The sequence below is a fragment of the Colletotrichum abscissum genome, assembly GCF_030869225.1.
Source record: "Colletotrichum abscissum strain IMI 504890 chromosome Unknown Scaffold_49.1, whole genome shotgun sequence".
NCBI classification, from domain to species: Eukaryota; Fungi; Ascomycota; class Sordariomycetes; order Glomerellales; family Glomerellaceae; genus Colletotrichum; species Colletotrichum abscissum.
The window spans coordinates 171819-197762 of NW_026850420.1; the positions used below are offsets into that span (position 1 = coordinate 171819).

Here is a 25944-nt window from a genome sequence, read left to right on the forward strand (position 1 = left end):
GAAAGAAACCGTCTCTCGAGCTTGTCCGCCTCTCATGGGGTTCTCGTCTCGCCAAAAGTAAGAGATAAATGTACAAGGGTTTCTCGTGAGAAGTCAAGAATTCGAGCAAGAGATGCCAGGAAAATTTGCAGAAATAATACAAAATGTTGTACCCAAACGCCGTGACCATCCCTATCCAGTGGGATGGGTTTTCAAACGCCCTGATGTTTATGGTATTTTGCGGGTTTTGCGAGTCCAGCAGGCTTCAAATCACCCGTTTCAGCGACAACCAACGGTGAAACAAAGTAAAAAGTAGACGAGAAAAGAAATGGAAGGCAAGATTGCGTGAGAACGTAAAGTCATTAGTTATGATGAGCCGGGTATTCATTCGTCCTTGGCTGAGGTGAGAAGATTCAAGGTGTAGGAAATGGGAAAAGAGTGAGGTTGTGCCCCTTAAAAACGGCCACCACGGGGTGTGCGAGGAGAGTTTCTAAATATCGATTAGCAACGGATTCGTGATTTGTCACTTCACTTTCGAGGGCCTACTTACACGGTCGAGATGTCGTCGACGTGGTTGCAAAGCGCGACAAAGAGGTCAAAGAAGAGCGGGGTGCCGCCGTTGTACATCTCCAGCTGCATCGTGCCGCTCCGCTTAAAGGTGCTTCGGCTGCGGATGATGAGGGCGAGGTAGTGCGCCCGCAGCTTCGAGTCGCTGTCGGGAGTGTTGGCATAGGCGTACCGAGCCGACGCCAGGATGGTGCTGCACTGGATGCCGGATTCTTCAAGGCCATCTGTTAGCAGAGTGTTGCATAGTAATGGAGGTAGAATATTACTGAGAAATGAACTTACGAAGACCCTGCTTCCTCAGCGAAACCCTCTTGAGCTCCTCGAGACCGTACTTCTCCGCAGCGCAGTAAATCACCGTGTCCTTGAGCAAATCGCCGTCGACGCCGTGGTGGTATACGGTCGACTCGACGCCGCCGCGGCCGTTTTCTCCGTTGCTGCTGAGGGCCTCAATCTCCCACGAGTTACGGCGCTTGTTGTGCACCAAGCGCGGGTAGTAGTCGCCCTTGTAGAGGTACTCCAGCACGGACGAGAAGATCTCGGGCTCCTCGTCGGGGAGGGCGATGCGCTTGGTCGGGGCGGACGAGGAGGAGGCTACGGAGGCCGGGGAGCCGACGACGTCGGCGGGGCTGCCGTATAGGTTGGCGCGGAGGGCGTTTTGGAAAAAGGGCGATGCGCAGAGGACATCTTCGTGGGCGGCGAAGAGGCGCTGTTCTGTGCCGACGACGAGGGTTACGATTGCGGAGGTGAGGTTGCTGGTTTTAGGGAGGGTTCTGTTAGTGTCTGGTTCACGTTTCTCTCAAGCGACATGCATGGGTTTCGATGGAGAATGCAGAGTAAATGAATGTGTAGAAGACTCACTTGCTCATGGAAGTATCCTCGGTAGCAGTGCTCGTGGTCGTAGTGGCAGTTAATGGCCTTCGGCTGTGGCGGGATTCATGGCGATGTTTCGAAACGCCGCTGGATTTGCTGAATGATGAGCTGGATTTAGATGCCTTGTGGCTTTTTGAGAAGCTCTTGTTCACAGTCTGTGATGGTTCGTAGCGTCTGCTGAACATTTTGGCTGATGGTTTCCAGAATGGCTGAGATGGTGTTTACCGAGTAAAAGAAAACGGAATTCGAACCGAAGATATCACAGCTCGGATGCCTAAGGAACGTCGTCGGAGAGAAAATTTCAAGTGATGGAAAGAGTAGGTGATGGATGGAATAATTGATTATCGATGACTATGGGATGGACCGAAAGATTGATTCTCATGGGAAAATGTGTTTGACCTACCTAAGGCGCCGTTTCCGAGATGCGTGAATACAGAAGAGAGAGCGAACTCGAGAGAAAGTCATGGTGGATGGGCGATGGGATTCTAATATATACAGCCTGATATCCTGGCACGGTCCCCCAAGATCCCTCCCCTACTTGAAGTACGTTGCAGTGATTGCCTTGCACCGGCTGCTTTTGAACAGGATGGCACCGAGACTCTGTGCCTGGGGGAGAGGGGGGCGGACTGATAAAAAAAAAGTGGTGAGAACGTCCTCATTGGACGCGTCGGGGGGATCAAGGGGAACGCGTCGGTGGGTCTGAGGGACACACGCCTCGGATGCGATATCACGTGCACGCCAGCAGGGTACTTCGCTGATGGGAAAGTGGGTGGTGCGCCGGGGTTTTGCTTGGCTGCCTCTGTGGTGGCACTGTTGGGAAAGTTGGCGGACACTGGCAGGCACTGGATACCAGGCCGAACCCGGTTCTAAAACCGCGCCATGTCCAAGCCATCCGCAGGGGGAACAACTTAAGCAGCCAGTGCCAAAAAAAAAAAAGGAGAGTGTGTGTGCAAGCTTGCGTTGGCTTTGGTGCATTTGGTTCGGTGCCACTGTGCTCAAGTCAAGGGGGCTAGATGATTCCCTCGCTCCTGTCGACAGGTCACTCCGCGGTGACTCAATGGCCCAAAGAGTACCTCTGTCCGGGAGTTTGCGGGCTGCCGAGCACACATCTGTGGTGCGCCGACGATTCACACTTCACACGAAAGCTGCCTAGGTGCCTGGAACAGTGGGAAACAGCCTGAAATGATCCACGTTGAGACGGCGTGGCCGCGTCCAAGCTTCTGTACCCATCACTTGGCCAGAATAAGAAATGTTAGGGGCAGACAATTCATCTGGATTCATTGCCGTCGCACAGGGGGCGAATACTCTCAGTCAAGTTCTAGGAATAGTTGAGGGGCCAAAGGAATTCTCTGATGATACGAAGTATCAATTTGGAGACGATTTGAGCTCACAGGGATCCAACGTATTGTTCTGTTCTATCTCGAAAGCCCGATGCTCAGAGAGAGGCTTTCGGGATGGCGTAAATGATGTTGGACCGCAAGGGATGGTACCATGGACCAGGCTCGGTTTCCTGCGAAGAGAGGCAAGGCAATTTAACCCCTGAACATCAATCGCCTCTATAAACCTTGCACCGGTTTGCCGGGGCCCGGGGAGCGGTTCCTAGCTTCCCAATCCGAAATCCAAACTGAACTCGAACGCCGAGGGTTCCCTCGGCAGTGCCATGTACTCATTCAATTCGCCAATCAGGTTTGCCCACTTCAGGATGACCAACGTTTACAGCTCTGAAGTGTCATCGTGGCAGCTTCGTGCGAACTCACTGCTTAGCTATCCGTAGACAGACCTCACTTGATGTCATTATTAGTGTCCATCAGATTTTAGCAACAACCTGCTCAATGCAGTCGACGACGGCTCTGCGTCCCTCTAGCCTGATGACGGCATCGTTGTGGAAGGCGCCCTGCACCGTCTTCTTCTCTACCTCGAGCCCGACCTCCTCGCAGCGCCGGACCAGCTTCGCGCCAAGCTCGGCCGGCACTAGCTCGTCTCTGCCAGCTTCCACGATCGTAATGCGAGGCCTCTCATAGATCCTCGACCCGGACCAGTTCCCGGCGATCGTGGCTAGGTTCGTCCAGCTGTCTAGGTGATTCCGGAGAAACGGCCAGAGATGACGGTACGGCACCCATTTCTGGGGATACAGTGTCGCTAGCATGTCCTTGACGGACGTGAAAGGTGTCTCGAGGATGAGCGACCGTAGCCGCAACGTGGGCGGGAACGCCTCCCACGCGGCGAGGTTCGTGGCGACCCCAGCGCCGATGCTCTGACCCCAGAGTATCACCTCCGGCGTGGGCTGGTGCCCGTGGACGTCGTGCTCGCTGTGCACCCGCCCAATCCAGTGCAGAGCCGCCCGCGCATCCAGGTTGATGCCCTTCTCGGAGGGACGACCCCTCGACGTCCAGTACCCGCGGTAGCTTAAACACACAAATATGTATCGCGCGGGCCGTTTGCTCTGCTGCAGCGACTGTAGGACCCACGATAGGTCGGGCAACCGTGGGGGAATGGACGAGGCGTTTCCTATTTTTCCCCAATGCATGAGCCTTTGATCGTTTGGAGAGGCAAAAGGGGAAAAGCTATGCGCCAGCCAGGGTATTGGAACGGGGACGAGGCGGACCCTGAAAGTAGAGGATGTAGATGGACGGCACCGATAGAGTATCGTCGAGCGACGTGGTCTTCCTCCCACCAGTCGATGTCGCCGAGGCCACGCAGAGGGCTAGATCCGTCCCATCGGCGGCTCGGATCCTCTTCTCCTCCCACTGTACGCCCCAGCACTGCTTCGCGTAGTCTTGGATGCGCTCTCTGCGTGCATTGGGTGGCAGGCCTGGCATGTAAATGATCTTGTTCTGGAAGATGATCATTGCGAGACACTTTTGCGTCCACAGAGTGAGCAGAAGGCCGGTGAAGACGAGCGGTGGTAGATAGAGCGCCTCAGCTCTGAAGTGCCGCTTGTGAGTGAGGCCAATGTGCGGCGTCACAAGTAGTTTCGGCATCGACTGCCGCTGAGACGTGGCTCGCCATGGTGGCGTGACGGGAAGTGCTTGCAGACGGCGATGGCCATGTAGAAGCTGCCTAATGGAGGATGCGCGGATAGCATGCATCACGGTTGCTCGCGAGACATGGAGGCGCGTATCAGGCGCGAGTGGGTGATGTGGTGTTGGGTTGAAGGTTACGGAACTAGACCCTGAGATGCGGATTACCTCAAACAGAAGCGTTACGTACCCTGAAAAGAGGGGCGGTTCCTGGCGGCGGCGGCTGCTGCTGCTGCTGCTTGCGCAAAAATCAAAGATGGAGAACGTTGGTTGGAAATAGGTATCGCGGACTACTGTATAGAGTGACGGACCATGACATGGTGCGCATGTGGTCGTGTTCGAACGCGACTGGGTTCAATATGGCCGGCATGCAGGCGGTCCTATTCCGTTCAGAAAGCTTCGGAGGCAACGTTCGAATTCGGCGTTGGCGGCAAACGAAGACGGACTTGTTAAATAAGCACCACGATTGCAGGTCGGGGTCCAAGGATTCCAGCCCAATGGTCGACGATCTGCATTCATCCATCAATTGCAACGGTGATTCTTATCCGTCTCGAGGGCTCTTTGGGTCTCGTACCATACTAGGTATACCTAGGCACTCAAAGAGGAATGGACCATGGGCAGGGTTCCGCCATTGACACAATCTGGTGTGTAGATGGAAATGGAAGATGTGGTAGAGACATTGCTCTGTCTGAGACAAGGCCGCTCTGTGACACGGGCAGGCCAGACAAATCTCAGCTTGACAGCCAAACAGCCTGCAACAATGGCTTTCTAGAGGCGAGTGTCGACCCATGTGGTAAGGTAGTCATTAAGCTGCTCTATCTGCTGCTTCACTATCCGGTCGCTTCAAGAGCATCATCATCATCTCATTCCACGGCATGATTCTCGCCCTCTCGGTCCATTCAGCTTGGTACGGAGTACATTGCCTACAGTGACAGACCCAGTGCCCCCGCCTCCACTGCTACGGGTAAGGTAGGTAATACTTTCTAGCAACATTGAGACGTCATAAGGTACTCTAGAGCCAAACGGCCCTCGATGGATTGCTGGAACCAGCCTGCCAATCCTGCACTCGTGAATAAGGTCAGGTATCCAGCAGCGGGACGAATGGAAAAGACAGGAGAGGGGATGGACCGTGAGGTACCTTACGTAGTGTAAAGTAGACGACAGGCCCAGCCATCTCGTCACTTCTCAACTTCAGAGAGCTTACCTCATGGCAGGTGTTCCCAAACCCCCAGGGGCAGGGTATGTGCTGTGCTGTTCCCCTCCCCCGCCCAGAACCGGCACCAATACGGGCACCAGGCGGTCGGGGAAGGCACCTTATCCACATGTGCGGTGTGTGTGTGTGTGTGAGAGAGAGTATGAGAGCAAGCGGGCGTAACTAATAAATAAAGAATCAGCCGCCCTCGAAATTAGACGTTGCCTTGATTTACGCCGCAAAATCGCACATCCCTTCCTCCCCATACCACACTACCTTATAACTTGGCATGTGCAACACTGGATCTTGATTACCTATCGGTCCATCAGTGAACAACCCCTCTATTTCTGTCCTGGTGCCCGTTTCCTCCCTCCAGGTCCTCCAAACCATCCCACTTTCTTGATCAGATCTTCCCACCCCGCCCCGCCGAGAATTCACCGCCGACTTCAACAACCGCCTTTTTTCCTCGTTTGCTCATTCCCACCCCGCCACTCTTGAAATCTCCAACATCACTTGGACGGAGCCACGACCGAGCCAAGAAACCTTGTCTTCTTACAGCAACCACCGCGACAGCCCCGAACCGATATCGAATCTCGCCCACCATGCCCGGCTCTGTAGATCCCACCACCCCGACAGAACCCTCGTCGCCGAGGCACTCCCCGCGCATCGAGCTCCCAGAAGAAGACGCCAGCGCCTCCCCGCGGACAGACGGCCAGACCAGCCCAGGCCTCAGGAACAGCAAAGGATGGGACGGCAAGCTCAGGGTTCAGCGTACCGCCGTCCTCGCCAACCCAGAGGTCCTCTCCGATCCGGAATCCGATGACGAGAACGTCCTTCCGGGCGAAGAACTACCCGCTGACGAAGGCAAGTCTTCTTTACCTGGCGCGCTCTTCCTGCGCTGGGCTACAAGCGCGAGGCGAGGCGTGTTGCATGGAAAACTAACACGCCCAACCCCATCCCACAGATCTACTCGACGGCGAAGACCCAGAAACAGACGAACTCATCGTCTCTCACGCCCGCGTCTCCTCCATACCCGCCCTCCGCCTCGAACGCTTCCAAAAGGTGGTCCGCCTCTGCCTCCGCCAGAACTCGATCCAGTCCATCGACGGCCTCGCCGCCCTCGCGCCCACCCTCGAGGACCTTGACTTTTACGACAACCTCATCTCCCACATCCGCGGCCTCGACGACCTCGTCAACCTCACCTCCCTCGACCTCAGCTTCAACAAGATCAAGCACATCAAGCGCGTCAACCACCTGACCAAGCTCAAGGAGCTCTTCCTCGTCGCCAACAAGATCTCCACAATCGAAAACCTCGAAGGGCTCGACGACCTCACCTCGCTCGAGCTCGGCTCCAACCGCATCCGCGTCCTTCAGAACCTCGACTCCCTGAAGAAACTCGAGGAGCTCTGGGTCGCCAAGAACAAAATCACCGAGCTCACGGGGCTAGGCGGACTCTCTAACCTGCGCCTCCTCAGCATCCAGTCCAACCGCATTCGCGACCTGGCGCCCTTGGCTGAGGTGCCCGGCCTTGAGGAACTCTATATCTCTCACAACGCCCTCACATCCCTCGCCGGTATCGAAAAGAGCGAGAAGCTGCGCGTACTCGACATCTCCAACAACGCCGTTGCGAGCGTTAAGGGCCTCGCGCCACTCAAGAACCTCGAGGAGCTCTGGGCCAGCTATAATCAGATTGGCGACTTCAACGAGGTCGAGAAGGAGCTCAAGGACAAGGAACACCTCACGACGGTCTACTTTGAGGGCAACCCGCTACAGCTTAGAGGACCCGCGGTGTATCGCAACAAAGTCCGTCTGGCGTTGCCCCAACTATCCCAGATCGACGCAAGTGAGTACATCAGAAGAAAAACCCCATTACTGTGAAAGATTACTTGCTGACAAATCGTTCCAGCCTTTGTCAAAACATCATGATTTTCAGGCACAGCGTTCTAGCATGAGACTTACGAGGCTGGCGTGGCGTTACAAAGGCGTTTGATTAGAAGATCTGGGTGCGAGGGCAGACATCGAGGGACATATAAGGGCCTTTCTTCACCACACGAGGTATTTCTCGGCACACACATGCACGGTCACACATACTCAGCTACGCTGTTTGGCGAGCATGAGTACATGTTGACAGGTATGATGCATTCTTCAATGGGCGGGCGGCTTTTTCTGACTTTGGGCGTGTAAACGCTGCATGTCACGGGCGAGCGGGATTTCCAACCTGGCTTGGTCATGGCTTTCGTTGTATTTTAGCGGCAGATCATAGTCTTGCCGGGGGAGAGGGTATCTAGATACAATCGACGTACGTCGTACGTGGTTTGACACATGTCGGACAGATTTCCCACGCACACCGCCAGTTGCAGGCTACCAAAAGGCCGCTCTCTGAGGAGTGGTATGGGTAGTTATGAAGTGCGATAAATCAGGCAAAATGGATAGGATGTAAAATTCAATCCACTTAACCAAAGATCCAAAGCTTCTCAGTGGGGAAGTACTATCATGTCTTGTTAGCTGACAATCATAATGAGAGGGTCAACAGATGAGGGTAAACTCACGTTTGCGGGCTGGTTGAAGCGAGTCTTCCTGTCAAGGGAGCTGATCTTGTCGATCTCAGACTGCTCGAGGTCGAAGTCGGTGACAGACAGGTTCTGGGCAAGGACGTGCTTGCGGCTGGTCTTGGGGATGACAGCAAGACCACGCTGGGTAGCCCAGCGGAGAAGGACCTGGGAAGGCTCCTTGTTGTGCTTCTTGGCAATGGCCGTGACGGTTGGCTCCTCAAAGAGAGGGACAAAGTCGGTAGCGTGCTCCATGTTGAACTCCTTGAAGGAAGCAGGGCCGAAGGAAGAGTAGGCGGTGACGGCGATGCCCTCGTTGGCAGCCAGCTTGATCAGGTCAGGCTGGACCAGGTAGGGGTGGTGCTCGATCTGCAGGGTAGCAGGAGGGATCTTGGCGTAGCGGAGGAGGTCGTAGAGGAGCTGGCCCTGGAAGTTGGAGACACCGATGCTCTTGGAGAGCTTGTTCTCAACGAGGCTCTCCATGGCAGTCCAGGTCTCCTGGATGGAGGCCTTGGAGGGGCGGATCTCGGACTTGCCATCGTAGTGCCAGCCGGGAGGGTATCTGACGGAGGGGTCGACGTACTCGAGGGCGACGGGGAAGTGGATGAGGTAGAGGTCGAAGTAGTCGACGCCCCAGTCGGCGAGCTGCTTCTTGACGATGGGCTCTACGCGCTCGCCATCGTGGAAGGTGTTCCAGAGCTTGGAGACGATGAAGAGCTCCTCACGCTTGACGAGACCCTCCTTGATGGCGCGGGCAACACCCTGGCCACACTCAACTTCATTGCCGTAATCTGGACAATTGACAACGTTAGTTACGTGTTAACCCCATAGCACAGTTGAACGTCATGGCGAATCAAAGTGTGTATGATTTGAGTTGTCCATGTGTGATGGATTCGGGGAATGCGGGAGCGTAGCCCCGAGTGTAAGTGGATGGCATTGGTGAGGGTAGTGAGGGGGGAGTGACAAGTGACAGGGCAGGTCGGGGGGAGGGGTGCGAATCCCGGGTGAAGTGCAGGGGTGGCTGCGGAGAGCTTTCCGGGTGAAGTTGTAGCGCATGGGGAAAATCCCCATCGGTGCTCTGCAGAAATTCGCACCGATGATCCATGGTGGGGTTTAGGAGGGGTAATAGTTGGCTTCTCAGGAAGAAATTATGGAGGGGGGAGAAAGGCAGCAGACCACCAACACCAGCATCAATGGCAGCGCGCAACGCGTTTTTCTGCAAGAGAAACCTGTCCAATTGCTTCCTGGTTGCCACGCAGTTGCCGCCTGTCACTGAAGTTGGGTTCATTGCGCCGCAGAATGCTTCCTCCTGCTCTCGCTCGCACCACACCATTGACAGTGTATGCTCGTGCTTGTGGGCTGTTCACTTACCGCAGGCGCCGTCAAACAGACGGTATCCGGCCTTGATGGCCTCGTAGACGGTGTCGGCGGCAATGTCGTTGTCAACCTTCCACAGACCGAAGCCCACCTGGGGCATGTCAAAGCCGCTGTTCAGCTTGATGTTGGGGACGGCCATGATGAATGGTAGCTGTCGTTGTTCTGGGAAGTAGGTTCGAGGGTATAAGATCAACGAAGCGTGGCAGAACTTGAGAGAGAGAAGAGGAGAGGGAGAGAAGGAAAACACAGACAGCACTCAGGGCCGGGAAGAGGGACGATGTACGTATTTATAACCATGGCACCAACGTCAGGTGCTCTGATACGCGGTTGCCAGGCAATGTAGAGTATTCGTCTGGCCCGGAAGGCAAGCTTGCTGCGTCCTAGGGCAAGTAGACCAATTGCAACTTCCTGGCTTTCCCATTGCCCGCGTCGATAACCTCCACCTGTCCCCGGCCGGCTGCATGCTTCCAGACACCCCATGGTGCCGTCACCATACATATTTGCGGCGATATCTAGGGCTCAAGAGGCTGGCGGGGTGAAAAGGGACCGATAGGATAAAAAGTGACACACAGATCGCCTTCCCCAAAACCAACCAAACCAGCCAGGGGGTCCCCGCCGGAGGATAGAAAGCTAGCTGGTCGTTCCGAGCCCGTGACACGTCGACATTGGACGATGTGAAATATCCATAAGTGTAGTGGCCGGGTAATGTTACGGGCAGGAAGAGGCACCTCAGACGGAGAGGCACGCGTGGATAAGCCGGCCGGGCTTCATGTGGAGATGGGGGGGTGGGTGGTTGCTGGCTCACTGCTACAGAATGACACGCGCCCATTTGTGCGTTTAAATCAGCCTGTGAGGACTTGAGCTACGGTCGACCCAGGAGACTTCCATTGGGGTAAATTGGAGTTCAAGCTTCCCGCTGCTGGCTGTCAAGGTCAGGGTCCCAGTTTGCAAAGTTTCGCGGGATGGAAGCCAATATGCATGGGAATTGTGATTTTGGCAGCCCTTCCTTTGGGTTGGTTGGTCCCAGGGCGGCTTTCCTGCCCTGCCACTGGTTCCCTTTGACTCTACCTACTAAGAATCCGCGGCCAGCTGACGCTGTGCCTCCCTGTCACTCATGTTGGTACAGGAATGCCGTATTGTGACAGATTTCCCACAAGTGTCACTGCCCCCTCAGGTGTGCCTGTACTCTGAACGAAAGGAGTTGCTTATTCTTCTCCTCGGTTACCGTTTTCTCTTTCCATCGCAAGCGTAAGTATCCGCCTGTTCCTGGCCTGGACCTTCTCAACGAGCATCGCTCTTTACCTACCTCAAGGGCCCGCACGAGGTGCTGTTGTGGAGAATCGATTTCGCCGAGACCCGTTTTATTTTGCATTTAGCCTGAATGCTGTTCGGCGCGGCTAATTGGTTTCTCTTCTTCCATCGTCAACGGCTTGCTGGACTTCTATCCGCAGAACTTCACCAGCAGAACTTCACCCGCTGAGCCCGGCAGAGAAAACGTCTCTGTGCTCCCGAGTTCCGATTGATCAACGCTACTGAATAGTACACAGCGCCTTGTACAAGCCGTCGTTTCCTCAATTGCTAACCACACCAATCACACATCTTCTTGGACGCCACTCAGATGCCAGATCTTTGGGTTGCACGGTGGCTGGAGTCAGATAACACTAGGTACTTTACTACCTACCTACTTCACACCAGCCTCGATCCGAATCTTCACGCGGAATGTCGCACATCCCGTCACCTCATTCAGTGCACCCTCGGCCCATTTGCCGGAGCGCCTCGTATCCACGTGGGTGGGCGCGTGGGGTCATTCCGGACCTGAGACCCTCTCTGCACCTCACTTCATCCGGGTGGATCCCACCATGAGATGAATCTGAGCCTCATCCCGCTGCTTTCTCATTGACAAAACTGCATTTGCACCCGAAGTGACCGGACTGAAAGCCTCATAATTACTTGCCCTCGGCTTCAACTGTGTTTCTCCTGAAATTTCGTTGATATTATGACGAGAATAAACCAGGACCTTTATAGTGGCCTTTGTCTCGTGGCCTCGATCGAGTGCCTGCGTTCAAATTGTTCGCTGACTTGAGAAGACTGACAAAGCGGTATTGTTCGTTCTGCTAATGAAACGCTTTTACGCCAGCGAAGACACAATTAACTCAGAGCTTTCAAATACTTTCATTCAAGTGGCAGGGCATGTAAAGGCATTGACTGCTACAAAGAATGGCGCACTCTCAAAGCCATCGCAAGTATGCGGTACCAATTGTTCTCGAAGACAACCACTGGATTACTTTGTTTCTTGCTTGCATACCAGTCCTCTATTGAACGAATTATGAAGAAACATTCGAAGGAAAACACATACATATAATATAATTGACTGTCACTGGCATTTGAATTAGAAAAAAAACAGAGACATACTCATCAAACACATCAGCATCATCACTCACACTTCCAATTTCACAACATCGAAGCAAGCGGGCAGGTACCATCGCGCAACTATATCCAATCAAGTATCATCAGCATGTCACAGAATCCTACTCATCAGGTCCAGGTAGCCATGAACAATAACGGCCCTGACCTGGCCGCGCAGCAGGCTCTGAATCAAGCGTGGGTAGAGAAGCAAAGGAGAATAAAGTTGGTGAACAGGATCACAGCGAGAATGGGTGCCGAGAGGGGTGAGCAATATCTGCAGTACGACATGAACGGCAACGTCCGTCCTTATCGTTACGGTTTCCCGATCCCACCCCCTTCCGACCCAAGGATCCATGGACCCAGTGTGAGGTACGCTTCCCGTTACTTCGACTCGACCCATCTAGATGAGGCCCAAGCCAAGTACGGGGGTCAAAAGCATCCCAAGGGTTACAATATCCGTCTAAAACGTATTTTGGGAGCAGGGGGCTACGGATTCGCAGCTCACATCGTACACAAGGACCCCAGAACGGGCTTCAATACTGACTGCGTGATCAAGATTGAAAAGTCTCGTCACCACAACAAGTCGGCGCTGAAACGAGAGGAGAAGGCTCTCTGGGTGAGTACTCCGCCGCTCTGGATCGTGTAGTCTTTTGAGTATCTTCCTGACGTGTTATAGAAATTCGTAGGCGCACAACATATCCTGCAGATATCGGACATCACTCGAGAAATCCAAGCAAAAAGGGCTGCTGACTTGACTGCGCACCAGAATAGCCACCCCCCTCCCCCAGCTGGGGCCAAGTTGCCCGACCCAGAGATCCAAGACAAGAATTGGACTCTCAGGGACTTTGAGAAACAACCCATTCGCAACTTTGTCATTCTCGAGAACGCCAATCTCGGTGACCTAGGCTTGTGGATCAGCAAGTCTAGCCGTCTTGGAAAGCGTTGGCCTCAGAGAGCCATCTGGATGCTCTTCCAAAGTCGTAAGTCTATGAAATATCCTGCCTGATGACCTTTAGATAGTGTTACTGATTTCGCCTTGACAGTCGCCCTCGGTCTGGTTGGTATGGGTTACCCTCTGAGGGAACATTACGAAGCTTCGCACCCAGATTGGGAGTATCAGAAGCCAATTGACGAGGAATTCCCCGATGACCCAAAAGTCGAACTCCAGGAAACCGTACACTTCGATCTTGACCCCAGAAATGGTAAGTCTATTGAGAACTCTGACTTTCGGGAACAAGGTACTAACTTGCCCAGTTCTTTTGGCGAATAGATCCATGTTTCACGGCAACTTCCCGGCCTTCAAGGTATATATAACCTCTCACTCATTTTCAAGAAGGTCGTACTAACAGTTTTCAGATTGCCGACTTCGGATTGACCGAGTTTTTCAGCGAGTATGAGAATGACCCCGAACACTTCAAGTAAGTTAATGCTCAAAGGACTGCTATGAGCTTTACGTAACTAACTTTTCTTCTTCTACCAACAGTAAGGAGTTTTTCTTGCACTGTCGTTGCAGAGGAAAGCCCGTTTACTACGCACCCGTAAGTCACCGGTCACGTTGCGTGAATTACAATCGCTTCTACTAATATACACTGTCTAGGAACAATTTACCAGAGAGTGGGAGCAGGTGAATGACATCATCGACGACGATGGCATCAACCACTTTGTGGCTGACGATGGAACGAAGCCGCCAGTTGCTGGCAATTACGGGATGCATACAAACATCTTCCAGGTGGGCATCATTGTAAGTTGACCATTCTGACCTCCATTTTACCGTGTTATCTGAGACTAACAAGATTGAACAGATCTGGTGCGCCATTACTCTCTGCTCATTCCAACAGGCTGCCATTCGTGTCCATTACAAAGACGCTTGGGGACGAGACATCACCACCTACGGAGGCGCCCTGCAGAGTGCACAGTTCAACGACATTGATCCTGCACTCAAAGACCTGGTACAGAGATGCATGGCCCATAACCCCTCTGATCGCCCAAATCTGAGAGAGCTGGTTGCCACGATCAACAATCGTCTCGCCAGGAATGACCTGGAGTCGGAAGATGCTCTGGCCGCGTGGTCCCGGGACTTCTTCACAACCCCCCGTGTTCCCGGTGACGAACCCCCTCGGGTCAAGCGTGAACGCGAGGACGAAGGGGATGACGCGCAGGGCGATGCTGGAAGGGGCGCATCCCGGCGTGCCGTCGACGATGGCAATGGCCACCCCGTTGCACTGGAAGTTCAGAGGGTGCAAGCCAGGCAACAGGGAGTCGCTGATGAGCCGCTGCTCCTCGACGTCTTCCAGCCTCCGGTACAGCCTCAGCCTGTACAGGGAAATAATCTTCTCGGGCAATCATCTAACAACGGCCCCGTCGTCGCCCCTGGCTATCCAGCCCTATCTCCAATGCCCATGATCAGGGAGGAACCTGCAGCGGCCGCACCTGTATTCGTCGGCCTCAACAACCAGTACAACCAACCTGCCGCCGTCAACCCGCCCGGCGGCTTCGACGCGAGAGCTCAGGGGGCACCGCAGGCGCAGTGGCAACCGCAGATGCCAGTCATGCAGCAGCCCAACAATATGAACAACAACTACATGTTCAACTATGCCGCGCCGAATCCCATGGTACAAAATCCCGATTTGGGAGCTCAAGCAGGTCTAGCGGCGTACCGTCAGGCCCAGGCAATTCGGGGCGCGGGACAGATTCCGTGGAACGCGTATGCCCCGCCAGGTGAGCCCTTTCTTCATCAGCCAGTGCCAAATGTTCAACCCCCTCCGCCTGAAGCTATACAGCATCAGTTCGCGCCGCCTGATGATCCTAACCCATACGCCCAAGTCTGGCGATTCAACTCTGTCCACCAAGGGCCTGCCGACCCTGAACCATATGCTCAAGTTGGGCGACTGGGTCTCACGCGGCAAGAGCAGCAGGCGCGGCAAGAGTGGCAGCAACAGTGGCGACAGCGGCAGCAACAGCAAGAGCGACAGTGGCAGCTAGAGGAACATCAACGGCAGCAGAGACAACAGCAGAATCAGTACATGCAGGACCCTGGCCCTTCTAGGCAGCCTCAAATGCAGATGCAGGCTCTTCTCCAGGATGCTCAGCAACACGATATCGGAGGTAACGAGATGGATATCTTTGAAGAGTTTATCAATGACCCCGATGCCATGGAGCAGTGAGCTTGTGAGTCAAAGTCATTTAGCTTTGTCATTTCTCCCGCCTTTTGTAAAGAACTGTAACGGATCTAGCATAGCGAATGGCGCGTGGTTTGAATGAAGATAGAGACGGCCGGTGCCGTCTTTGGTCTATAGATAGGTACATGCATTTTTCAGAGAAGAGTCGGGATTGAACAATGGTATATAAAGAATGTTCACGAGGTGAACCGTTGGCTTGTATGTTGTTAGATTCACACTTGCTTTTGGGGCTCTTGGCTTTGCTTGAAGCAGGCGTCTGGTGTTAGATAATTTACATGAACAAGACGATAGAAATGTGTATGCTCTATTAAAAAGCAAGAGAGTTATTGCAACAAGATTACATCTCGTGTGTCCTCGGGATTATCTCATAATAAGGCTCTGTGGGTGTTTGATAGCCCGAGCCATCGCCATCACCATGAAACCATGCAGACCCTACCTTTATACTAAGCTCTATATACTTTGGCTGGTTCATAGCAACGGGTGAGAAGACAACTTGCTCGGCGATCTTCTGGCACTTCAACCACCGGCAGTCACCTCTCGGGATCTCTTATGTCTTCTCCCACTTGTCGCCTTTCTTCGCGCACTAGATACACCGATTACCTCCAGCCAGGGTGTAGCGACAGTCCAACAAAGGGAACTCATCATCGAGGGATCGGCTGGCCTTTCTGTCGTTACACCCATTCCGAATGCAATATATATGAGGGAACTGAGCAGGGAAGTCGAGGATCTCAGGACCAGGGATAAAGCGGGTTTCTGGGAGTTCTGGGTGTCATCGGCAGGGCCTCCCTCAGAGCTCGAAACAGAATCGTCGGAGTGTCGAAGAGGTTGACCTAGTTGAGCTGTCGGAAGGGGTCGCGTCGACAGGGTCACTAATCGCGATTGGCTAGCAATTCTCCTCGGTACAAATGCTCACTTAAGTTCAGCTATCCGCTTCTTTTAGTAACGTTGTGTCGTTGACGTATTCGTCAACGGATACGGGTTTCGTGAATCGAGCTGACGAATAGGGAGGTGAAAATTTAGAAATAAACGACGTGATGTCGAACGCTACCGTTATAGTCAGATGGGACAGGTATTGACAAGGCTCTCTTGCTCCCTCGGAGTACTACCGGGCGGACAGTCTTCGGCTTCGTGGGAAGAGACTACTGCCTGGCTGCGATCCTGCACTCGTATTAAATAGGTTCCAATGACCCCTCCGGAGACAATTTTTTACCGGAGCGCTCAAGACGTCGATGCACGTAGTATATAAATCGAGCTATCGGGCGACTCATTATCCCGATGCATCGAGCTGTATTATAGCAAGTCCAGCCGGGCCAGTTCTTCGATGGTCTTCGACGAGACTACACCAGCTAGTGGAATTCAGGCTTGCTGATGGAAGCTTCCTTCAAGCCAATGTGCTCAATTGTCTTCTGTACTCGTCTTATAAAAGGGAACTTGAATACCGCATTCCGTGGCCTCGCTTGGTCCGTGACGTATTCGTGATGGGCGAAGCAGCCGACGAGCAGAGGCTAAGAATAAGGTGGTGAAGAGAATGTATATGATCGTGGATGATGAATGGGATGAAAATACACACCCGCGAACAGGGACTAAGAATAAGGTGGTGAAGAGACTCTATGCGGACGTAAACGGTGGACGGATAGAAAACGCACACCCACGGGCTGCTTACACGCATAGTTTGATTAGTGAATTGTCATGCACGAATATGCCACAAACAGCTATCAGAATAACGTAGCAGAGGTCATGCTCCGGGTCAAGCTTTGGCAGCCTCTTTAGGCACAAATCCGTTGATGAACTTTATACTGAAGGTCTTTTGCTCAGTGCCTAGCCACACATCAAAGGACCGCTAGGCCAGATAACAAGGTCATGCCGGGGGGGGGGGGGGGGGGGTTGCCCCCTGGCTCAGACTTTGACAACTTATCAAGGATTCAATACTCACGAGCTCGAGCTTTACCGAAAGCTTTCCCCATAGCCAGATAAAGGTACTTACGATTTTGGTACCATGACATCTCAGGGTTCGTCTTGCGCATCAGGCTTTGGCAACATCTTCAGTTCCAACACATGGACGGGCTCAGGGTGCGTTGTAGCATCAAGGCCAGTAGGCATGAATAAGACGAAAGTATGCGCGGTCTTTATATCACGGGACGATGAAAGAGGTTTTTACACAAAAGAGATATATCTTCCAATATAGGGTATCTTTTCAAAAGTCTAGTCGTGATGCCTATGCCATCCAAAACTCCTCCTGCCATGTACACCGCACCATCTCCAAAACCCAAACGCCGAAGCCCATATAACCCTCAATGCAAAAAGTACCGACTTTTCTTATGCCTGCCAATCTCTCCTCGTCTTCTGCTGCGAAGTCAAGTCGTAGTTGGCGTATCTGCACTTACACTGCTCCCTCCCCGCCGCAATGGTGACAGCGTTGCCAGCTTTATCCTGGCACTCCGGACCCCCTTTCTTGACCTGCACGATCTCTACCTGGCCGGGCCACGGTCCCCACTTGACGTTTCCGTCAGTGCTAGTCGCGTTGACCCCAGACGCAACAGTCCCGAGCGGCGTAGTCGTGTTGCGTCTCGTCCAGAGAGTTGCGCGGAAGGCCGTATCGGAGAAAGTGCAGGTCGCAGCGCGTCCGTCTTCGGTGATTGCCTCGGACGGAACCACGGTCTTGGGAAGGGAAAAGTTGAAGACGAGACGCTCGTTGAGTGTGTTTCCTTCGAGCAGTACCATTGTCTGGTTTGTGAACTGCGGAGCGAAAGGGTTGGAGGAGGACGAGACCTGGTAGGTGTAGGAATTCTTCGGGGAGATTGTCCAGAAAAAGGATGCGAGAGAGTCGTTTGCGGATTGTGAGTAGTTTTGGTATGGGTAGCAGCGCCACGTCGATGGGTTGGCGGTGCATCCAGTGTTGGACTCTAACAGAGCCGTATTGAAGGCGAATGAGCCAGATGGAAATAGGGTGGTTGAGTTGGTGGTGGTATCTGGCGTTGTTGAAGGGGATCTTGAGAAGTGTTAGTGGTGATGTAAGTGAGTTAGAGAGGAGGGAGGTTGCATACGAGCTGCGCATTCCAACAGTCAGACCGACCGACAGACCGACAATCAGACCAATTCCAAGGATAAGGGCAACTATCATGCGGTATCTGTTGCCGCGGCGAGCGATCCAGGGCCCCGTCTTGGCCTTCTCCGCAGCCGACGATGGCCCTACAGGCGTAGTGATGGGAAGGAGCTGAGACTTGTCCTTGAGAGAATTCCTGGGAGAAAGCCTGGGTGTGGATGTGCCCGAGCTCGGACGGCTGCCATAGCTGCCTGCGCTGCGTAGGCTGCGCGTGCTCAGAGTGCTTAGAGTACTGTCGCGAGACGAGCTGCGAGAGTAGGCCGGGGGAGGATAGGACGGATGTGAGTTGATAGCTCGTGGTACTGGCGAGCGGCCGTAGTATTTCGGTTTCGTGCTGCGGCATGGCGTTGGTGGAGGGAGGGCAGCCATGTTTGGGGGTGTGACGGCGGGAAGTGAGTCGTCTTCGGCAATGACAGGCATGCGACCAACGGATGAGAATGCGGTACGGCTTGAGCCCGGCGAGAAGGGTGACTTGGGCATCTTGTCGTTGGGTCTAGATTACACAGCGGTGGTGTAGTTGGTTTCGATGTGCGACAACCTGTCTGCTGTTATACAAGACAGACAATCGACGTAAGATTACTCCCAAGTCGCTGAAATGGGGGTACAGCAACGAAATTGCTGTAATGTCGTCACTCTTGGTCTCTACTGCCTTGGCGTTGTTGGGTGCAGATGGTGTCAAATCTCCAGTATGTAAAGCGGGCGTCAAGAACGATATGAGTCGTGATTCTTGAGACAGAATGGGAGCACAAGAACTTAAGACTACCCAATTACAAGGAACCGAACTGATAGAATGTAGAGACGGATGCGGCTCACTGAACCAAGGATCTGGGATTGTTACGCAGTGATGTCGAGATCTAGAGTGCTGGTGCCCGTTTAACGATCTCAGACATGCGGCTTCATATAAGACTCCAGCATGCCGGAAAAGTCGGCTATCGAGAATATCGCGTGGCAGCAGTCCTCGTTTGTTTTTCTCTGGCTGGCGATTCAGCTAACGTCTGAGGAACAAAGAATGTCGGACGGTTTACGGGGTGATGGTCAACGACCATGAACCGAGTCCCGGCAGACAAAGAACTGGTGCGGAGAGGGGGAACAAGAGCAAAGGATGCTACGTTTGAGATTTTGTGCCTTGAAAAGCTCGAGTTAACAAGAGATGGAAACCTACCCGTTTGCCGCAGTGCAAGCCACTCCTTGGCTCCGGACGATGAACGACTTCGTCTAGATTCCCCCGAGAGGGGTCCTATCTCGTCGCATGGCACACCCTAAGGGCTGAGCACACAACATGTGGGATCAAGGTGCGTGAAGCATGGCAAACCCATGTACTTGCATTTCAGCTGGGTTCTGGCACTTGCCCGTCTGGAAGCGTTTGCAGTCCGACGTGCTGCTCTGTGATCGACAACAGGAACGGCTTCTTTCCGAGCAGGGATCGCGGGCGCGATGTCACAGGGGTTCTCGATGTGGCAGGCTTTGGCGGAACAGCCAGGCATGTCGATTTTCTCATCGACAATCCGACGCTAGGCAGTAGCGAACAAAACGGGGTGGTCGGGAAGCTGCAGACCTGCCGCCATGCTTTCACGGTTGATGGAACGGCTGCAGAGAACAATGGGGCGGAGAGGAGTCGTCGACGTCGAGAATATCCTTCAGAAGTCCAGCTCGCGGCGGCCCAGCAAATAGTCTTGACGATAGCGTCAGTCTGATCGAGCCATCATTGGTGGTTGGCACCAGACTAAGATACCGCTAACCACTTCGAGCCACAAAAGACAAGGAAACTCACAAGAAGTTGTCAGGAACCACTCGACGGCGTCAAGCCACCAAAACTTGAGCTCGGGTGCCAGATGGGGATGGGCAAACAGCGCCAGAGCACCTCTGACCAGGGCTAAACTTTGCGGGACCTTGATCTGTCAGCGTGGGGTTGAACGAGGAGGGATCTGAAAACTCTTTGGCATTCATTACCTTCAACTTCGAGCTTGGGGTCTCAGGGCGGCGGGTGTGAAGCAGTACATACGCTGAAGGCGGAACTTTTCGTCGGCGTTTAACTCTGAACAGGGTAAGAGACCAATTGGCGAATAATCTGGCCCATCTATCTGCAATACACGGTAGGTTGAAGTGAGGGGCTAGGAAATGCCGTGGGGGGCGGATGAAGAGGCTCAAAATGATAGGAACCGAAATGGAGATCTGCGTCGTGTGCAGATGTGCAGATTGCACAGTGACCAGAAACACCGTCGAATGAGGGGCTCATGTAGGAAAATCAGGTCGGTGTTAAAGACACTAATATCGAAATTTCTATGAACAGGTAATGGATACTGGTATGATGGCTCTTACTCTTGTTCAACAATGACGCAAATCAACCTTCCTCCCACATGTCCAGGTACTCCGTATATCCTATAGTCGTATCCGTACAAGGTAGTGCAGATCAACCTTCCCATCTCAAGCATCACCCAAAATCTCTTGCGTTGAAGACAGCGACGCCGTCTCCTTGCCCTTTCCCTTGGAGGAGTCGCTCTCACTCTCGGCATAGGAAGGAGGGTCTAGCTCGTCTCCGCCCGCCACCCACACCTTGGAAAGCTCCTCCTCGATTTCCTGGCGTCTTGCCTTCCAGTTCTCGACCTGTTCAAGGCGTTCACGAAGGTCCTGGAGCTCCTTTTCGACCTGCATCTTCTCATGTTCTGTTCCGATTCTTTCAAACTCCCACTCATCGCCACGTTCTCCGCCTCCGAGAATGAGGTTGTACGTGTGATACTTCTTGAGTGAGGCGCGTGTAGAAATGGTGATGAGAGATGTGTCATGTCAGAAAACCTGCAGGGCATGGAATGACTCTTCAACTTACTGATTCCTTTCTCCTTGCACACTTCGTAGAGCAGGCCCTCGACGTCTTGAGACACGGCGCTAGTACCCTCGTCAAGAATGGCGAATTGAGGCTCGTGGTACAATACGCGGGCGAAACCCATGCGCTGTTTCTCTCCACCGCTAAGAACATCTTTCCACTCTTTACGGGTGTCCCAACCACCTTCACGGTCGGGAAGGTAGCCAAGACGGGCATCTTCCAAAATGCGCTTCAAATCGTCTTCAGACTTCCTCTTCTCGCGCATATCGTGATGCCCGTCAGGGTAGATGACCTGGTCGCGCAACGTACCGATGCTGAGATAGGGACGTTGCGGCAAGAACATGATGCCATCCTGACCAATATCCTTTGGACGACTGACGAGTCCCCTGTAGACTGGCCAAAGGCCAGCAAGAATACGGGCAATAGACGTCTTACCGACACCGTTGGGGCCAGAGATCTAAGAGCGTCAGTACACTGTCATTTCCCGTCCTTAGATAACTAATGACTCACCAGAAGATGCTCTCCTCTCTTGACAACCATTGAGAGGGAATCCATTAGCTCCTCACCACCGTTGGGCCATAACGATGGGGCAACAACAGGCACGTTCTCAAACCGTACGCCATCGAAACCCTTCTGGATGGTTCCTTGAACATCCGAGAGGGAGTAAAGTTCGTTCTGTTGCCCTCGCAAGAAATAAGCATCGGCGTGAACGCGATGCAGTGTTGAAATCAAGGTGTAGACTCGGCTAGTGTAGCCGGCAAGCTCGGAGAGATCCTTGATAGAGTACATCATCCTTCCGCCAGCATCCGCGAGTGAGAGCATAAGACGCTTGTTCGTAATGAACTCCTTCATACGCCCGCGCTCCCTGCTTCCCTTTGCAGCATTTTCGGCCAGCTCAGCAGCGCCGCCCAGACCTCCCCATGCTGGAAGGAATACTGGTAATGAGGATAGAAGGTAGCCGTAAGCACTCCAACTGTACTTGAGTATGAAATCCTCAAGCATGTTGTACCGAATCTTGAGCATGTAGATGCCCTCCATCCAGTTCTTCAAAGACTTGAACTCCTTGTTGAGGAAAGTCTTCTCCATGTCGGCACCTCCGTAAAAGGCGATCTCCTCGGCATTGGCGATTAGTCGTGCATGCAGCCCCCTAAAGTCTCCCTCCTTGCGGCCCTCAACTGCCTTAAGTTTGCCAAAAGGAGGCGAGAGCCGGCGCAGAATGCTCGCTGTTAGGAAATAGTTGCTCAACAAACCCGTTAGAGCCAATGGGCCCAAAGAGCGGAATAGCTGGTAGTTAAAGACGCAAAGGTCTACAAAGGGTTTACCGAGTGATGAGTAGAGGTTCGCAGCGGCAGCACAGAATAGTGTCAAATCTTGCGTGATAAATTGATCCGCGCCCTGGCCGACGCCACCATCCAGATTGGAGAGCTTGTAGTAGTTGAGGTTGTTGTTCAGGTATAGATCGTGGATGTACCGAGTAAGGCGGGTTCTGAAGGCAATGGACACCTTGGATTCGAGGAATTTGATCATCGCATTCGTGTATGACGCAAAACCGCCGAGACCACACCACTTTGAGATTCGTTAGCATTGGTTGAGGTCGTAATGACTGGAGGTTCTGGAACACCACTCACCTTGACTAGTCCCCAGAGGAATGCCTTCCCTTGTCCTGCAACCAGATCCCGCACAATCTCGCCGTCAAGTCGAGCGACCACGAGGGAAAGGTAGGTGCGAAGCATCAAGAAAACGCTGTGACTCAAAAGCAGCCCAGCTTCTTTACTCGACCATCTCGGGATCATGATACTCATGAGACTAAGGAACTGATGTAGGAATGCCAGGTTCAAGCCCGGCTTCGTCTGCGCTGAGGGAACGGTTCCGTCGCCGAGGCCAGATACCCGCGGAGGGTTGAGGAAGAGCCGGCGATGCGCCTCAAAGGTCAGCGGCTTTGTGGTCTGAATAACAACCTTGGAGGTTCCATCCTTGTATGGGACGTAAATCGTACGTGATCCATCCTTGTTGTGCAGCCACGAATTCGTACGGACAAGTTTACGGCCCTGCTCCTTTTCCTCACGCCTTTGCCTCCACCAGCGTCTGCCTCCAGCGGCGCTGAGGACTATGGATGCGGCGAGGGCAAGTGTTCCGAGCAGTCGGGTCGTGCGGGAAGTACTTCGGAGGCGATTGCGAATCAGTGTCGTATACTTCTCGAAGAAGGCGGCGAGAGCCTCCTCCGCGGCCGACTGGCGGAGTGTTGATTGTTCTGCCATGGCAATGGCAGTAGGAAGTGAAGATTGTCTTTCAAGACTTGCGACGTCGTCGTGAGGTCGAGTCGCGCAGGCTCGCCACGGTTAAGGTGCTACTACAGATGCGCAGCCATCACAGGGCGGGAACGAATAAGAGGAGCGAGCTGAGAGGTGCTAGGCTAGATAACGCGATTGATGCTCTGTCTCGGGATCGCTATTGAACCGTTCTGGCTTTGCGCGTATGATGATAGTGAGGTGGTGAGGTAGTTTGAAATGGCTCAAGAAAAGCACGTGGTCGCATTAGCAGGCTGAGTCGTTTGTTGTTGGAGAAGCGGCGAGTTTGGGGAGCAGGCGCTGGCTCGTGATCGCATTACGACATGTGAATGCCGGCGGGCAGTGGAGTTCCGAGGCACCCAGCACCCGAAGCGGTGGATAACTTGGGGAAAGCTGCGGGTGGACAGGTTCACGCTTCTCGGGGCTCTCCACTCCACCAAGAATGGGGATCGTGCCGCTGAGAGCCCGAGACAACTTGGCCTGTGAGTGGCTGATTCCGGCGGGAATGACACTAACCTTACAGGACCTGGAGGGACGAAGCCAATAACATGCCAGGCGGTAAACCCCAGCTTCTACCCAGTCACATGATGCACCTTTTGAACTCGATTTTGAGGGGTCTGGGGTAAGGTAGGTACCGTTGTACCTTAGCAACTTGGGTACCTTGGCTTTGTTCGGTTTGATGGTTGAAGAACTCGAGTCGCAACGCGGCATTCTTCTGTACGATGGACAGCTGCGTTATAGCTGAACAAATTCAAGACTGTGGACTGGACCACCAATTCTAGCGATTACGGCAATTTTTACCTGTCGTGGTTTCCCAACTTACCTTTATACAGACGTGACGAGTTTCTGGGAAGGGAACCGTGATCTGGGAAAGTAAGCCTGCATCGTTTCCTTTCTTGCTCTGTTTACGGGGCGCTGAAAGTAGCATCACTTCCTGCCTCTTATCCAACCTACCGTCTGGCAGGCATGCCCTCTTTGTATACACTCCTGACTTAGCAATGAGCAATGAAGGGACAGACAGTTGCCTCGAGGGGCTCGATAATTGAATCCAGCCCCTCCCTTCCTGAAGCAACGACCAAAGGATCTGGTTTTAGTAGAACAAAGCGTGTTATTGCCGTGGCCCAATTCGACCAACGTTACCCCGTGGAACAACATTCCGTCACACAAGATATCTCCCTCCAGTCATCGATTTCCACATACGAGCTTGATTATACCGGCTTGACCAAAGGCATCGTCGAAACGAACAATATCAATCCTTGACACAAACAACTTAGGAAGCCCGCACATACGCACTACTTCTGCAACGACATGGAGAACCGACGTTTCCCAGAGAACTGTACATGTTTTCTGGAGCGCGACCTCGCCAACAAGATCTTGTCCAAGGCGGAGCAAGCCGATGTCGTTCACACCATCCAGAGCTTGTATGATGCTGGAGCCCCCCTCTTCCGAAGAGAACACATCCTCTACCTTGAAGAAGCGATCCGGGGAAGACATGAACACGTGAACTTGTGCGGAATGGACGGAAGCGCGTCTGTTTCGGGGGCTGATTGGGATTCCTAGGAGGAACAGTAGGCCAGACCACAACATGTCTGCAGTATCATGAGTGACTAACTGCACAAATGCCAGATACGAGCCAAGAATAGGCTTTCGTACCATCCAAAAGATGGTCAATGGAGTTCCTCCTGATGGCCGAATGCGCACCTGGGGAGCCTTCAGCGCCTATCGCATCGCCTGTTTCCCCAGACACACGGCACCATTTTCTCAAGACTCATTGTCGAAAAGCCATCAACTGTGGGCATTGTACCAAGACCTATGGAAGCGAAGTCCAACCTGTTTAACCCTTATGTTACTGTTGGATCGGCTGCCGCCGCAAATTCAAGTAACAAAGATTGTATGCTTTGGTCTCGGCGCGCTCTTGCCTAATGTCTGTCGGACGTGTCAGGACTGCCAGCGTAGTCCTGATTGCCAGGCACACAGGTCAATAAGGTCGAGGACTTTTACACAACATGCCGCTGCTGTCAGCATGATGCAAAAGTTGCGCCAGCAAACTCCTCACCTAGAATTCTACTCGCAGGAACCAGAATATTCTCCAGAATGCAGAGTTCTTTTGAACCAAATGGGCATCCGTGTTCTCGATGGACACAGAGGTTTCCTCGAAGTTGACGACAAGACACTTGTTTTTTCGATCAAACCGGCAGTTCCGGTTAAGCAAATCATCACCGAGTTGGCAAGGCCAGCGATGATAATCTGGGATGCTATGGGTGGTGACGAGAGAAACGATGATGAAAGGAACCCAGACAAGTGGCAGTTGTGGACTCAAAATAGTAAGCGATTGTGGCACAGGTAAGTTTGATCGACAACTGCGTTGAAGTTTCGAGAAAAGCTGATTGATTTTTTCAGTCCCTTTGGAGTCGACCCTGATTCATCACGGACGAGGAAAATATTGGGCGAGGAGTACCTCGCGTGTCCGTTTCTCGGAGACAGGTTGAACTTTGGACAGCTTGATATCCATATACGACGGTCAGCCAGAGCAATACTAGGTGGAAGTGCTCCCCAGACGCCCTCCTCTGAGGTTTCACCTGCTCTATATTGA

General features: G+C 53.2%; 8 protein-coding genes across 8 annotated transcripts; 3 read left to right on the forward strand and 5 right to left on the reverse strand.

Moving 5' to 3' along the window:
• Window positions 1–432: 432 nt before the first annotated feature.
• Window positions 433–1601, reverse strand: CABS01_13946 (uncharacterized protein; the record flags this gene model as incomplete). Its single annotated transcript, XM_060547287.1, has 4 exons — window positions 433–469; window positions 530–758; window positions 829–1298; window positions 1405–1601. 4 exons carry the CDS (start codon window positions 1599–1601, stop codon window positions 433–435), a joined length of 933 nt encoding a protein of 310 aa, XP_060394400.1.
• A 1622-nt stretch (window positions 1602–3223) lies between these two features.
• Window positions 3224–4505, reverse strand: CABS01_13947 (uncharacterized protein; the record flags this gene model as incomplete). The annotated part of the gene is made up of 2 exons (XM_060547288.1): window positions 3224–3924; window positions 4022–4505. The coding sequence occupies 2 exons, from the start codon at window positions 4503–4505 to the stop codon at window positions 3224–3226; spliced, it is 1185 nt and encodes a 394-aa protein (XP_060394401.1).
• A 1725-nt stretch (window positions 4506–6230) lies between these two features.
• CABS01_13948 (protein phosphatase 1 regulatory subunit SDS22) lies at window positions 6231–7554 on the forward strand (the record flags this gene model as incomplete). Its single annotated transcript, XM_060547289.1, has 3 exons — window positions 6231–6551; window positions 6691–7471; window positions 7535–7554. The coding sequence occupies 3 exons, from the start codon at window positions 6231–6233 to the stop codon at window positions 7552–7554; spliced, it is 1122 nt and encodes a 373-aa protein (XP_060394402.1).
• A 526-nt stretch (window positions 7555–8080) lies between these two features.
• On the reverse strand, window positions 8081–9693 carry CABS01_13949 (aldo/keto reductase; the record flags this gene model as incomplete). The annotated part of the gene is made up of 3 exons (XM_060547290.1): window positions 8081–8116; window positions 8178–8968; window positions 9549–9693. 3 exons carry the CDS (start codon window positions 9691–9693, stop codon window positions 8081–8083), a joined length of 972 nt encoding a protein of 323 aa, XP_060394403.1.
• A 2376-nt stretch (window positions 9694–12069) lies between these two features.
• On the forward strand, window positions 12070–15124 carry CABS01_13950 (uncharacterized protein; the record flags this gene model as incomplete). Its single annotated transcript, XM_060547291.1, has 8 exons — window positions 12070–12576; window positions 12637–12940; window positions 13004–13162; window positions 13215–13264; window positions 13317–13378; window positions 13444–13498; window positions 13558–13701; window positions 13763–15124. 8 exons carry the CDS (start codon window positions 12070–12072, stop codon window positions 15122–15124), a joined length of 2643 nt encoding a protein of 880 aa, XP_060394404.1.
• A 2331-nt stretch (window positions 15125–17455) lies between these two features.
• On the reverse strand, window positions 17456–18722 carry CABS01_13951 (tat pathway signal sequence; the record flags this gene model as incomplete). The annotated part of the gene is made up of 2 exons (XM_060547292.1): window positions 17456–18128; window positions 18184–18722. The coding sequence occupies 2 exons, from the start codon at window positions 18720–18722 to the stop codon at window positions 17456–17458; spliced, it is 1212 nt and encodes a 403-aa protein (XP_060394405.1).
• Window positions 18723–20666: 1944 nt separating this feature from the next.
• On the reverse strand, window positions 20667–23321 carry CABS01_13952 (ABC transporter transmembrane region 2; the record flags this gene model as incomplete). The annotated part of the gene is made up of 4 exons (XM_060547293.1): window positions 20667–20950; window positions 21067–21520; window positions 21574–22629; window positions 22692–23321. The coding sequence occupies 4 exons, from the start codon at window positions 23319–23321 to the stop codon at window positions 20667–20669; spliced, it is 2424 nt and encodes an 807-aa protein (XP_060394406.1).
• Window positions 23322–24659: 1338 nt separating this feature from the next.
• CABS01_13953 (uncharacterized protein) lies at window positions 24660–25944 on the forward strand (the record flags this gene model as incomplete). The annotated part of the gene is made up of 4 exons (XM_060547294.1): window positions 24660–24851; window positions 24912–24919; window positions 24978–25694; window positions 25752–25944. The coding sequence occupies 4 exons, from the start codon at window positions 24660–24662 to the stop codon at window positions 25942–25944; spliced, it is 1110 nt and encodes a 369-aa protein (XP_060394407.1).